This window comes from Pogoniulus pusillus, chromosome 7 (assembly GCF_015220805.1).
Source record: "Pogoniulus pusillus isolate bPogPus1 chromosome 7, bPogPus1.pri, whole genome shotgun sequence".
NCBI lineage: Eukaryota > Metazoa > Chordata > Aves > Piciformes > Lybiidae > Pogoniulus > Pogoniulus pusillus.
The window spans coordinates 18,122,721-18,135,425 of record NC_087270.1 but is presented as its reverse complement, the minus strand read 5'-3'; the positions used below and the strand labels follow the sequence as shown (position 1 = coordinate 18,135,425).

Genomic DNA, 12,705 nt, shown 5'->3' with positions numbered 1-12,705 from the left:
TTGGCTTGCATCAAGCCGTTGCCCCGTCCCTTCATTGCGGCAATCTGTGATGGCTTGGATCAACTGACCTTCAAAGGCCTTTTCCCATCTAAATTATGTGTGATAAGAGTGGTTCTCTTTAGGGCACATTTGCTTGTGGTGAATGTGTAGAGACATCATAACTGAGATACATAAATGTTTCTGAACACAATAACCTCTCCAGAAACAGAGCCTGAAATTCTGGAAAACTTGTAACAAAAAAAGCTACTGACACAGAGGTGCCTCTTTGTTTTTGTAAGGGGAACTTCAGCATCACACTGAAAACAATAGGTAATGACGCAGGAAGATTTCATTTACTACCTAGCAAAGCTGCAAATCAGCAAACACATAACAGGGGATTTCATTCAGCTTTTGGTGTCTTTCTACTTCTGAACAGTGACATACTCCATGCACAACAGGCTGCCTTCAGTGAAACCACATAGTGCATTGCTTCTCAGCTGTAATATACCCTAGTCTCATTATGGGGGAGATGTTTACAGGTTTTTGAGTAATTAAGACAAGCAGTTCCCAGGGACATTCAGTACTTGTCTTTCTAAGCACAGTAGGTGTGTTTAAATAACGTAATGTAATTTGCAGAGACTCCAAAACCTCCCTTACCTCTTTCTTTACCTCTTCTTCATCTTCCAGAGTCAGTGCAGCCAGCTGCTTAGCTCTCTGCTCCATCAAGTTTACATATCTGATTGGATTGGATAAGGCCTCGATCACATCTGGAAATAATGCAAATACATCAGTTTTAAATCCCTTATGCTATGGTTCCAGTGCTCCTCATGCTTTAAGAAAGAGATAGTTCTGTTCTGTTTGGAAAAAAAAATGCTGATAGGTACTGCTAGGTCCTAGAAACAACAGTGATGAGGAGCACACCATACACAAATATTCTAATACTAATCCTCTGAATTTGTTTGGGTCATCTGGATGCACATTTTCAGCACAGTGTTTTATGATGGAACTTCAAAGCTTACAGCATCAGCTAGTTAGGATCTTGCCTCACATGAGGCACCGGGGTTCACAAAAATCTTGGTTAAAAAAAAAAAAAGCTAAATATGGAGGGGTTCATACGTTGTTTTTCACCAAAGATGCACAGTATTGTCTTTGAACCAATTAGAGCCAATTCCAAAACGCAATGCTCTAATTAGGCATGGCACTTTGCTTAGGAGACAATTGCATACTATTATTCATGTAAGCAAAGTTTCATTTGTGCTTCAATGGCAAATGCCTGGGGTATTCTCTCCTTTAGAGTCATACAAGGTCTGATGAAAATAAAGAGTTGGCCCTGATCCTAAATCTCAGGCACACTGCTATAAATCAGGCCATCCTATAGGAGTGACAAGACATAATGATACATCAGATGCAGAGGTTTGTCACAGGACTGCTGGCCCAATATGGCAAATCAACTACAGATGCTCATTTTGTGTTTCAATTAACCTTTGTATTTCCCAATATGAAAATGTCTCAGAATTACCTGCATAAGTATCAGGTACATAGTCTTTTACCTCTATGTACACAAAGAGAGCTGGCAGTGTCAAAGGTTGGTTCCTCTCATTCCTCAAACAGATGTAGTGATAGCCTGCAAAATAATAAACAACCAGTTCAGAGCATGAACTATTCCATAGGCCTTTTCAATGTAATTGTGTTGTCATTCGCTATTTATAGTGTGGCTCCAACTGAGCAAGCAACCCCATGAACTTCTGGCAGGGAAAGATTTACCTGAAGGGTTTCAGAGATACATACACAGACAAGGCACTGTTGGAAAGGTGTGTGGCACTGCAGCTTAAAAAGAGTTTCCTCTATTTTTATATCTGTGAATAATGTTAAGAATTGACACTTAGGTAATTCTTGATGTATTCTATTTTAATTCTCTTTTTTTTGTTTGTTTTTCTTAAATTTTTGTGACTAATACTTTATGCTCAAAAGTGACCCTTGTAGTACTCAGAACTACACCAAGCAAAGCTGAGATGCAGCAGTACATCTACAACAGGGTATAGGATTTAAAATGTTGGCAATGTGGCATTATGTTTACAAAGCCTGTGTGTATATATATGGATCCCACAACATGACCAACCTTGGAGACATATCTGAACAAAGACTCATGAAAGCTCACTCTCTTCTAAGAGCTGGGGCACAAAACAAAGTGCAGCTTAGCTAAGTTAATGGCAAGACACCACAGATGGGGTAGCTCTGAACCCTTTCACCCAGCCTCCTACCACCATCTCATGCTCTTCCTCATGTTCGGTGACAGTTTTCTGACTTTGATAAGCTTCTCAGTAACCCAAAGTCCAGAAAGAGCAACCTTCAGCAACTGCAAAAAGCTTTCTATCAATTTAGCTCTCTGAAGTACCTTTCTATAAGTTCACATGTATTAAGGCCAGTTTAAAGACAGTGATAAAAGCGCACAGGAAGGAACAAAAGACTTACAGAGCTACAAACTCTTACAGCATGACAGTGCTGCAGAGCTGCACCCTCTGCCTCATAAATTGGTGCTTCTCATACCATGGGCGAAGTTTTTCTTCTGAGTTGTGATTACAGAGTAGTACACATGGATAGTGTCAAGATACAAGTCATGAGCAGGATGCAATTATCTGCCTCACTTAGCTGATGTGAACAACTCCCTCTCCAAGTAACAGCTACATCCTTGCTTTGGGAATAATGATAAATCTGTGGATTTGTGTGATAGTATCACATGTTTTTCAATAACGTCTCAGAAAAGAGAGAAATTGCATATTACAAAGCTTTCTCAGTTCTCTTGAGCTCCTCCAGCAAATTTTCAGCATGTACACAAACTGCAATCAACATGCTGGTCTCCATCACATGCTGTAAAGTAATGATTACTGGAGTCAAAAGGATAGAAGATAGGCTTGTTGGTAAATGTTCTCAAAGTCCTTGGATGATTTAACACAGAGGCCTTTATTCTAAAAGCACAGACTTAAAAGCAGGTAATGATTCAGTGCTCTGCTCAGTGAACGCTGTGAGTGCCATGAAAGGGGATCAGCCATGGCTAAAGCTCACTTCCACCAGAAGAGGGAAATCCTTCACTTCCCCTTCTCTCCTCTCCTATCACCTCTCTTCCTCTGGAGCTTGTGAGGTGACTATATCCACTGAGCCAGCAGGAAACAGTAGAGAGTTTCTGATAGACTGATAAACCAAGCTGGCTCACAAAAAAAGCTGTGGAGACGAGCACATCTGGCACAGCAGAATGGACAGGGATGCATAGGCAAAAGCAAGGTAAAGAGAAGGGAAGGAGAAGGGAAAGAGAAGTGACAACTGGTGAGGAAATCCTGGAGCAGTGACATGTCCAGTAACCACCTACCATGGCCAGCCTGTTTGTGCTTGCAGTGATGCCTGAAGAACCACACCAGCTAAGACAAAAGTGCTTGGAGCTCTTCTCTACAAGAGCCCTGGTTATCACTAGCCTCAGGAGAAGAGGCAGATTTCTATATTACCTGAGATCAGGTCTCCAGGAATAATATGGACAACAACTATTAGATGCAGGAACATGTGACAGGACAGGGACTAGCTAGTTAGGGCACAGGGCAGACACAGATATTACCCTTTTTCCACTGTGAGTCAAGTTGGGAGCATTTTATGGCTATACGCTTGACATACTTTAGCACTTCCTCTCCCCTCAATGGCAAAGCTGGAGTTAGACTCCTGCTCAAAATGCCAGTGTTACCACACCTTTCTGAAACATCATCTCTTAACAAGTCTCTGGCCTAGAACACTAGGCCCGAGTTATCACACAAGATAATTTTTAGTTAAGTGCCCACTAATAATAACAGAAATAATTATATGATTTGGAAGACAACAGAAATGACTTTTTTTCATTTTCACCAATAAGGACAGAAGTATTTGGGGGATGATTTAAAGCTTTAGTAAAGATATATAACAGTTTCCATGTAGGCCAGTTCTTGCATGCTTATAAAAATTACGTTAGAGGAGTATATTTTACTTTCATTCCCAGCAATCTCCTATTCTCAAAAACATGACCTGAAGGGACATTGTGGCCAGGTGGGGGTTGGTCTCTTCTCCCAGGCAACCAGCAACAGAACAAGGGGACACAGTCTCAAGTGGCAGGGCAGGTTTAGGCTGCATGTTAGGAGGGAACTGTTGTCAGAGAGAGTGATTGGCATTGGAATGGGCTGCCCAGAGAGGTGGTGGAGGCATCGTCCCTGGAGATGTTCAAGAAAAGACTGGATGAGGCACTTAGTGCCATGGGCTAGTTAGGGCTGGGTGCTAGGTTGGACTGGATGATCTTGGAGGTCTCTTCCAACCTGGTTGATTCTATGATTCTTAAAATTGGCTGTGGCTGACCTCTTTCAAGTGTACAACTGCACTATTTAGTATAGATATGTGAACATGCAGGTGAACTGCTGAAGATCAGTAAGTGCCAACCATGCTTCTGATGCTTAATTCTGCTGATTTTCCTGGTTTGTTACAAATGTGTCTGACGAAATATGACATTTTAGTTTCCAAAGTTGAAACAGATTGTTCAAATCCCCACTTGCTAGAGAAAAATGTTTACCGGGCCGAATTGCTGAGACTGGTAATATCCGATGACCAATAAATTTCCCTCCTTCTTCATACACTGCTAGCCTCAAACATGCCAGGGAAGGTAAGACGACCTACAAGGCAAAATTGTTGAATTATTAGCTTCTCCTTCCAGACAGAAAAAGGTCAGTCTAGAAGACAGTAACACATCCACAGAAAGTAAGAGGTCATGGTATATGCATCTTTCTTATAGAAACACTTTTCAATCAAAAAACTTGAGGTGGGAGCAGTACATTGAGTTCAACTCATCCCACACTCAAATGCCACTTCATTTCCTGCTTCTTTCTCACAGCTATACGTGTTTTTTTCCCTTTGTGTTTGTGCCAGTGGGATTACTTACTTCTAAGAAAAGTCACTGATAGGCATACAACCTGTTTTGCAGGATGTGAATGTATGAATTACATGAACAATGTTAACCCTAGCAAAATTTTCCAGTGTGATAGCACACTCACTGGCAAGGCCAAAGATGATTAATCAATCAGGATGTTTAATAGCATTGGACGCTTTCTTGGCACACAAGAAAGAAGGCCAAACAGTGAAAAAAAAAGAACATAGAATTGAAAAGGTTTAAACTACCCTACTAGAAAAAAACCCCTTTAATATTAATTTAAAAATATGTGTAGCATAATTAATTATGCTTTCACATGTAATGCAAACATACATACAAATACATGTATTACATTTTAACCAGGGCACAGACAGGCATTTCTTCAGAACATATGCTCAAATGTATTTGACAATGACAATAATCCAAACCCAGGAGCTTCTTTAATTTATTGTCTACATTACTAAATATAGCAACCTATGCTTCTCTGAGCACAAAGGCAGTCAGGCACAGAATTGCTAACTAAATAGAGAAGCGAAGTACACTAATTAGAAGTTCATCACAGAAGAAAAATGCCAGTGATGTTTCCAGCTCTGGCAGGCTGCCAAGAGAAAGTCATTCAGAAGGCCAAATATTCAGGGAAAAGGGCTGTGCTCCCCAGAAAGCAGGGCTGCCAGTACCAACGGCATACACTTCTCTGAACTACATTTGCTGAGAGAAACATGAAAGAAATTGTTTTACAAATACCTCGACTCAGGATCCAATTACCTGCAGTGTCCACTAAGCAAACCCTATAGATTCTATTACAAAGCAAGCTGCAAGAGCAGCAAGACTTTCACATTGTAGGATCCTAAAACATACTCCGTATTTTGTGCTCCCCCAAACTTTAGAGAATTGAGTCTGAGTAATATTGTTCAAATTGCACGGGTTAACCTTGGGAGCCCATGTCTCGTTTCAAATGGATGGGATTTATGTGGCTTCATCACTTAGGTTGTGTTTATACAAGAGGACACAGTCTCAAACCGTGCCAGGGAAGGTTTAGGCTGGACATTAGGAAGAAATTCTTCATGGAAAGAGTGATTGCCCATTGGAATGGGTTGCCTGGGGAGGTGGTGGAGTCACCATACCTGGAGGTGTATAAAAGGAGGCTGGATGAGGCACTTAGTGCCATGGTTTAATTAATTAGAAGGGTTAGGTGATAGGTTGGACTGGATGATCTTAGAGGTCTTTTCCAACCTGGTTAATTCTGTAATTCTATACAGCACCATCTAGCACTAAGCAGGGAGAAGAGATTGCTTTGAATGTGCTAGCTTGGACAGCCAGGTTGTCACAGTTGCATTCTTATTGCTCTGCTTGCAGGTTAGCAGGCAGGCTGTCCAGCCAAGGTGGAATGACATGGTAATTCAGTCCAGCTTGCTGCTGGGGCCTGCTCCTACTCCTTCATCATTGCACCATGCCACACAGAGGAGTCTATCAACACGCCTGCTGCTTCCAGCTGGGTCAGTGAAACAATCAAGGTGACTTTAAACTCAACTATTTTAGCAGGAGCTGGCATGATTAGCATAGCACGACTACAGCAAAACTAGATAAAAATTAACAGTTCAACAAGTAACTACTGAGAATCTCTTTTTCCTCCTTCTAACAAATCCAAGTTTTGGTAAAACACAGAAGTACTCTGCTGGACAGTGATAAAACAATCACAATGTGTGTTTGGGAAGCAGGTGTTACACCAACCTTCTTAAACACTATAGCTTCCTCTTCCCAGACAGGATTAACTGCATTGCCTTGAGAGGTCTTGGTCTTCAGAGCTTTTCTTCTTGTATCCACAGGCAGGCCAAACATGTCAACTTCTACATAGGTACCAACTTTTTTATCAGAAAGAAACTGACCTGAAATTATCTAAAATGAAGACAAAGAAAAATCACTGGAGACAGCTCTCGTGGATTAGGAAATGAGTGGCTGAAATGCAGATGGATAATTCTCACTAACGATCAGAGAGTATGCATTTAAAATAAAATCAGAACAGAACCCAAACCACAATAAACAAGAAACCACTGTTTAATATTGCAGACACAGAATAAACAACTTAGAAGGCCTGCTTTCCTGTGACACTGTGGTCCTGAATTCCCCTGTGAGCAATAATGTGGTTGACATCATGCTGCTGCCCTTCCCTCAGCAGGAATACTCATTTGGGTCTCATCCTCAGTCTGGCTGCCTATTTCCACAACATGTGAAACTAATTTCTGTTCAGTTTCAACAACAGGTTAAAAAAAGTGCTATAACAAAAGAGGTATAAGCAGCAGAGAAATGATGCTTAAAATATTCCTTTAACCACAAGGGAGAACGCAAGCTAAAACGTTGGTAAAAAGCTGTCCACTGAGAGTGAGAAGTTTCACTATGAAAGCAAAACAAGTATAAAGTAGCTGGTCTTTTCTAGTTCTCATTTTGAATAGGAAACACAACTCAGTTTTAAAAAGTTGAAGAAAGGTCTGCAATTACTTTAGAAAACTGAAGAGGCACAGGAATACATTGCAATGTCACCGTACTCTAACAAACTGAGGCTTGCCTAAAGCAAATCTTAAACCCTTCTCAGCTGCATCTTGTTCTGACATTATTGATACTGACACTATAACCAGCAGAATCTTCACCAAGCAGGCAGAAACAGTTGACTTCTGACAGCTGTCTCAAGACTCCTGGATGCTCATTCCTGTTAAAAATGCTGTGCATCTCCTAATATCTGTTGAATGCCTTCCACCTTCATTTACTACCATTGTAGGACAAAGTGCTTCTAAACCCACAGGATGAACTGAAAGCTTCCATAATTACAGGTCACCACAAAAGGTTATTCCCTCAGAGTCATCTTATTTTTACCATGCATCTGTACTACTACTTTATTCATATCCCTCCCATCACAACTCTGCTACTCTTGTGTCTGCAGTCTGAGAAGAAGTACTTGTGTCCTCTCAACAAAAACAGACGGATATTTTCCAGGTGGGTTGTATCATATGGATGCTGGTTTAATGGCCAAGTCCATTAAAGGACTAACAGGATTTCAGAAAGTTTGTATTTTTTAACTAGAGACATATCAAGTGTGAATTTGTGATTCTGTCATAGCCAGTGCAATCTATCCCTCCGAAAATCACACAAGTAGCTCTCAATTTGCAGATTCCTGGCAGTCCTTGAACTTCATTAGAGGTCCTTTAAAAGGAACACACACAAAAAAAAAGCAAGTTGGTAATGAATTGCAGCTGACATTTATGGTTCCACAATTCTGCTGGAAAACTTGTAGGAAACCAGAAAATTTATTTACACCAAATTTTGTAGTGCTCTAACTATTCCAGCCTATTGCTTCAGAACACTATGATTTAAATTCAGCCCTTTGTTACTAAAATCACAGCCAAACTACTCTTAAATCTATTCACTTCCCAGCTACTTTTAAGGAAAAGAATACATACAATAAAAATACATCTATTTATTCTACAGTAAGAAATGTTAGACAGAAGTTAAAATTAAGTATCACTCCATGAAATGAAATGCATTTCATTTTCTTAACTTGGTAAAGTCTTTTGCTAGGCTACCACACAGAAGAAATATATCCATGCTCTGAGGATGTCATGAGAGCATTTTCACTGGCTGCACACGTACCTTGACAGACAAGGTGTTAGCCACTATTCCATCCACTATACCTTCTGTAAATGGGTCAAAGTGTTTGTCTGGTCTTCTCATGAATTCTGGCTTTAACCTGTATCCACTTTTTCCATTGTACTCGTACATTCCCATGTTTATTTGCATAGACAAATCTAGGTGTCAAAAAAATACTGATAAGAATTATGTTGTGGATAGACAGTAGTTTTAAAAAGCAATCAAATACTAGCAGTTACATAATTTCCATCTGGCTGTACTGCAAACAGCTATTTACAGCTCACTGCTATCTTAGAGGCTTCAGATGTGATTGTGGCCACCCTCTTGAATTGTTTTGACAAGAAAAAGACATCTGTAAGACACCTTTCAAAGACTACTCAATGTTTTCATATTTTAAAAGAAGCCTTGACAGGTAGATTTGGAGTCCCTCAGTGTTGTATGGATTGTACTGTTGCACCCCACTCAGCAGCATATTTACATCTGTAGCCTCTTCTAATATCAGAGACACTGGATGCCTGATACTTGGTAGAAACCGGTCCAAAGAAGTTTTTAATTACTCTGCAGGCTCCCAGTCTGTGTGGGGTTTTGCTTTCCATGGAAAGGCAGTGTGTACATGGGAACAACTGGAAGGGAAAAGGAGAATGAAACCACAGGTTTCACCTCCTGGTGCTACATGCCCAGAGAAAGAAAATGCCCAAGATATGCCCTGAGATGCAGTAGATGGAAATATTTGCATCCATCAGAACAGACATAGCCTTGGAAGACTTGTACACAAGAGACTTGTCTTTGTTTCTAAAAACCTCACTTTTAAAGTGGAATTTGCTAAGTCACTTATATTTTGATACAATGAAATTTTGGAAGACATAGGAAAAAAATCCTGCCAAATCTGAGATGCTGCTCAATGGTAACCACCTAGAAATGATGACAATATGGAAAGCATTAGGTATACACATTATACTAGGTACAGCACAGTAATTATGAATATTTCTCCTTAAAAAAACAAAACACTCCAAACAAGAAGCTGTTGTTAAAAATGTCAACTACCAGCTCTGTAGTACTATTTAATCATTAGACATCTTTTGATGCATGAAGTCTTCCAGAAACTGTACCAGAGAAGTGGAACTGTATAGCTTACACAATCTAGGGACCAAGAGAACTTACCTACAGTCTGGAAGTTCAGAGCAACCATCTGGCAGCCAGCATTCCAGAAGACCTGTGGCATGTAGTTGGAAGAATCCACACGTGTTCCCTTTGGGTAAATACGGCTTAGCTGCATTTTGTTGTATCTAAATGGCAAGTAGTTAAGATACAGCACATGTGACTAAAATCACTCTGCAGAGAGAAGCAACTGCAATATTTAAATGCAGGCGTTCTGTAAAACATGGCAGTGGGTTCCTTATTTGATTTATGCAACCATAAAGCTTCCAGACATCCACAGTTTTGTAGGAGATATGATGAACAGGGGGTAATTAAAAATGCTGGTTTGTCGCTGTACGGAGCACTCAGAACAAGCACACGCACAAAAAGAAGACAGCTTTCACAAAACTTCATTTACCATTATGGTTACTAAGCTGACATTTTCTAAGATTGCTGTAAACAGCAAATCTTCCTGTGAAGTGGAAAGAGGTGCTCAGTTAAAAAGTAGTCTTCTGGATAAGTGTTAGAATTGGCCTCTATGGGCAGACAGAAATGATGAGTGAGCAACTTCTTACAGTTGAGTCTACAGATCTTAGAGATGAGAACTTGCTGCAGGTTATCTGTGGAAATAACTTCCATTAATCTTCTTTAAGGCGCTATTTTATCTTGACCATTCATTCTTAACTGCAGCCATGATCATGATGTGAGATACTGAAAAACAACCAAAGGTCTAAACAGAATGTTCTTTAGCTTTTCCCTAAGTTATTAAAAAAAATAAATTAAAGAATTATGTGGCAATAAAACAGGTCAGTGCTCTTAGAATCCAAAGTATGATGGGAAAGCCAACTTTCTGACGTGACTCGTGAAAAACAGCCAGCCACATTTTGATAATTTGCTCACCTTAACTCCTACCACCTCATGCAGGATGTTAAATTTAACAACGAGAATACAAAGTCTCAGGTCTTCAGTAAGTACTTTATGTATATTCTCCTTAGCTCTCGCCCTCAGCATGGGGACTTGTGCCAACTTTTAAATTAGCTCATCAGAACTTGGGCCAATTAATTAATTTAGGACGACAGTCATATCTACAAATTTCCCCTGCTCCTGTCTGAAATTTTTGATGAAGCCCTGTAACAGATCTCAGATATGGGAAGGTTAAGAAAGCAGCTTTCTGAAAATGAAGGATACTCCACGAATTCCACAGGAGACTTTGTAAGTTGCTCGAGTCCTTTGGTTTCCACAAAGGAAGACATTTCAAAACTTTTGTTGCGTTCTAAAAGTTTAAAGGAGAAATAAAAAGTGACACATTAGAGTACAAAATCCCATGCAATACAGGAGCTGCAAGCACCTGGTTTAGTCTCATCCCCTTATCCCATCAACTGTTCACCAGCTCATTTTCACCTTGAACAATTTACATATACAATCATTTGCTGACAGCAGTGAGCTCACTGACACATACTCAACAATTCCATCTAGAACTGCCCAAATTAAGGGTGCTGATACTGCCTGAGATTGTTGCTGTGCTAAATGCAGGCAACAGAAAATCTGTACATGGGCAGAGATCTCATCTGTTTGCTTTCAAAATACCATGCTGATGTGTTTGAGAGGTAAAGCCCAAAGCTGACAGGTGTAACACAGAGGTACTGTAACAGCTTCTGTGGGGAACATGAAGGGCCCTGCTGGATCTCTAGATTATCTTTGCAGACAGATGCAATGGCTTTGAGCCAATCTGAAGCTATAATAACTAATGTCCATATCAGATTAAGTGCTATCTGTGCCTGCGGTGGTTCTCATTATCTTCAGTATGTCAGAGTAAAGTCACATCTGTCTCAAACAGCCATGACACACTGCTACCTAATCAAGCCTGAAGGTACATTCCTGTGTCTCAGCAGGTCTGCAGACCTAACTCTGACATTATATGTAGCTTCTATGACCTCTTTAATTTGGCCAGCCTTTCTGACCTAACAGTTGGTGAAAAAGTCCTCATAAGCTTTTAACTTTGTAGTATTAAACATTAATTTGTGTATCATTTGTTATTCACCTTTGTCTGATGTGTGTACCAGCCTTTCAATGTGCCCATGCTAGAGCAGAGAGCCTAAATCAAGACCCTTCTGGTTTCATTATTTTTTCCTTTAAAATTTTGTACAGAGAGTAATGACTCCTGCAAAGTAACTGCTTCCTATTTCATCACAATCAGCTGTGCAGATTGCTTAGAGGTGACCACTGTCCTGGCAGGTCCTATCCATTAGGTATCTCGGCAATGGTACCCTTAAAAATGAGAGGAAACAGTGCTTGTTTTGAAGCATGAGCTCTCTAGTCTCACAACTTTACTGAAAGCAAACAACAAGGCAAAAAAAAAGACTTGCCCTCATCTGGTTTTAGAAATAATTGTGCTGCAGTAATCCAGGGATGGCCAAGAGGCCAGCCTGGCCAGCTCCTGGAAATCAAACTGTGAAGCTGCAGGAGAGGGATAAAACTGAACAAAAGCAGTTGTCTTGCTGAGAGAAGCAGGACAGAAACAGGTGGGCACTCTTCTAACAGGAAGCCAAAAAGGAAGCAGTGGATCCAAAGAAATAAGCTAGGTTGTTTGGGCCAACATAAGAGCTAAATGTGCTGCCAGCCTACAAACTGTTCTCAGTGAATGCTAAAGAGCCAGAGGACGACCACAGTGTACCAAAGTGATTCTTTCCCTTTAGGAGAGCTAGGACTCAGGCTTTATCATGGTACCTATTACTAATTAGCAATCATCAAGCTCCTGCCGTTTTTCAAAGCTATCTCCTAATGGTGAAAGATTCCTGCCATTCCCTTGAGCCTGCTCTGTACTCTTCTTCCTTCCCAACAAGAAAAAGCCTCTCTGCATACTCTGTTGCAGACAGCTCACCTCCATTTCAGCTCCTGCCAGAGGCACTGAAACTATTCTTATTCCATCCCCCACCCTTACTAATGGGATGAGCAATGCACACACATGGAAGGTTTATTCTATTTAGAATAGAATAGAAACTGTTGCAATAAAATGCTTA

At 40.4% G+C, this 12,705-nt stretch overlaps 1 protein-coding gene across 3 annotated transcripts in view; it reads right to left on the bottom strand.

Moving 5' to 3' along the window:
- PLCB1 (phospholipase C beta 1) overlaps window positions 1-12,705 on the bottom strand; it is a 434,017-nt gene that overhangs the window by 90,127 nt on the left and 331,185 nt on the right. For all 3 annotated transcript variants that reach the window (XR_010302819.1, XM_064146106.1, XM_064146104.1), the window contains exons 17-23: window positions 10,874-10,958; window positions 9,710-9,834; window positions 8,552-8,706; window positions 6,641-6,805; window positions 4,556-4,655; window positions 1,499-1,603; window positions 637-746 (exon numbers count right to left, since the gene is read on the bottom strand). Coding sequence is in view for 2 of the 3 variants with exons in the window: in XM_064146106.1 (XP_064002176.1) it covers window positions 637-746; window positions 1,499-1,603; window positions 4,556-4,655; window positions 6,641-6,805; window positions 8,552-8,706; window positions 9,710-9,834; window positions 10,874-10,958 (845 nt within the window). In the remaining variant the exon portion in view is untranslated. The remainder of the gene's footprint in view (window positions 1-636; window positions 747-1,498; window positions 1,604-4,555; window positions 4,656-6,640; window positions 6,806-8,551; window positions 8,707-9,709; window positions 9,835-10,873; window positions 10,959-12,705) is intronic.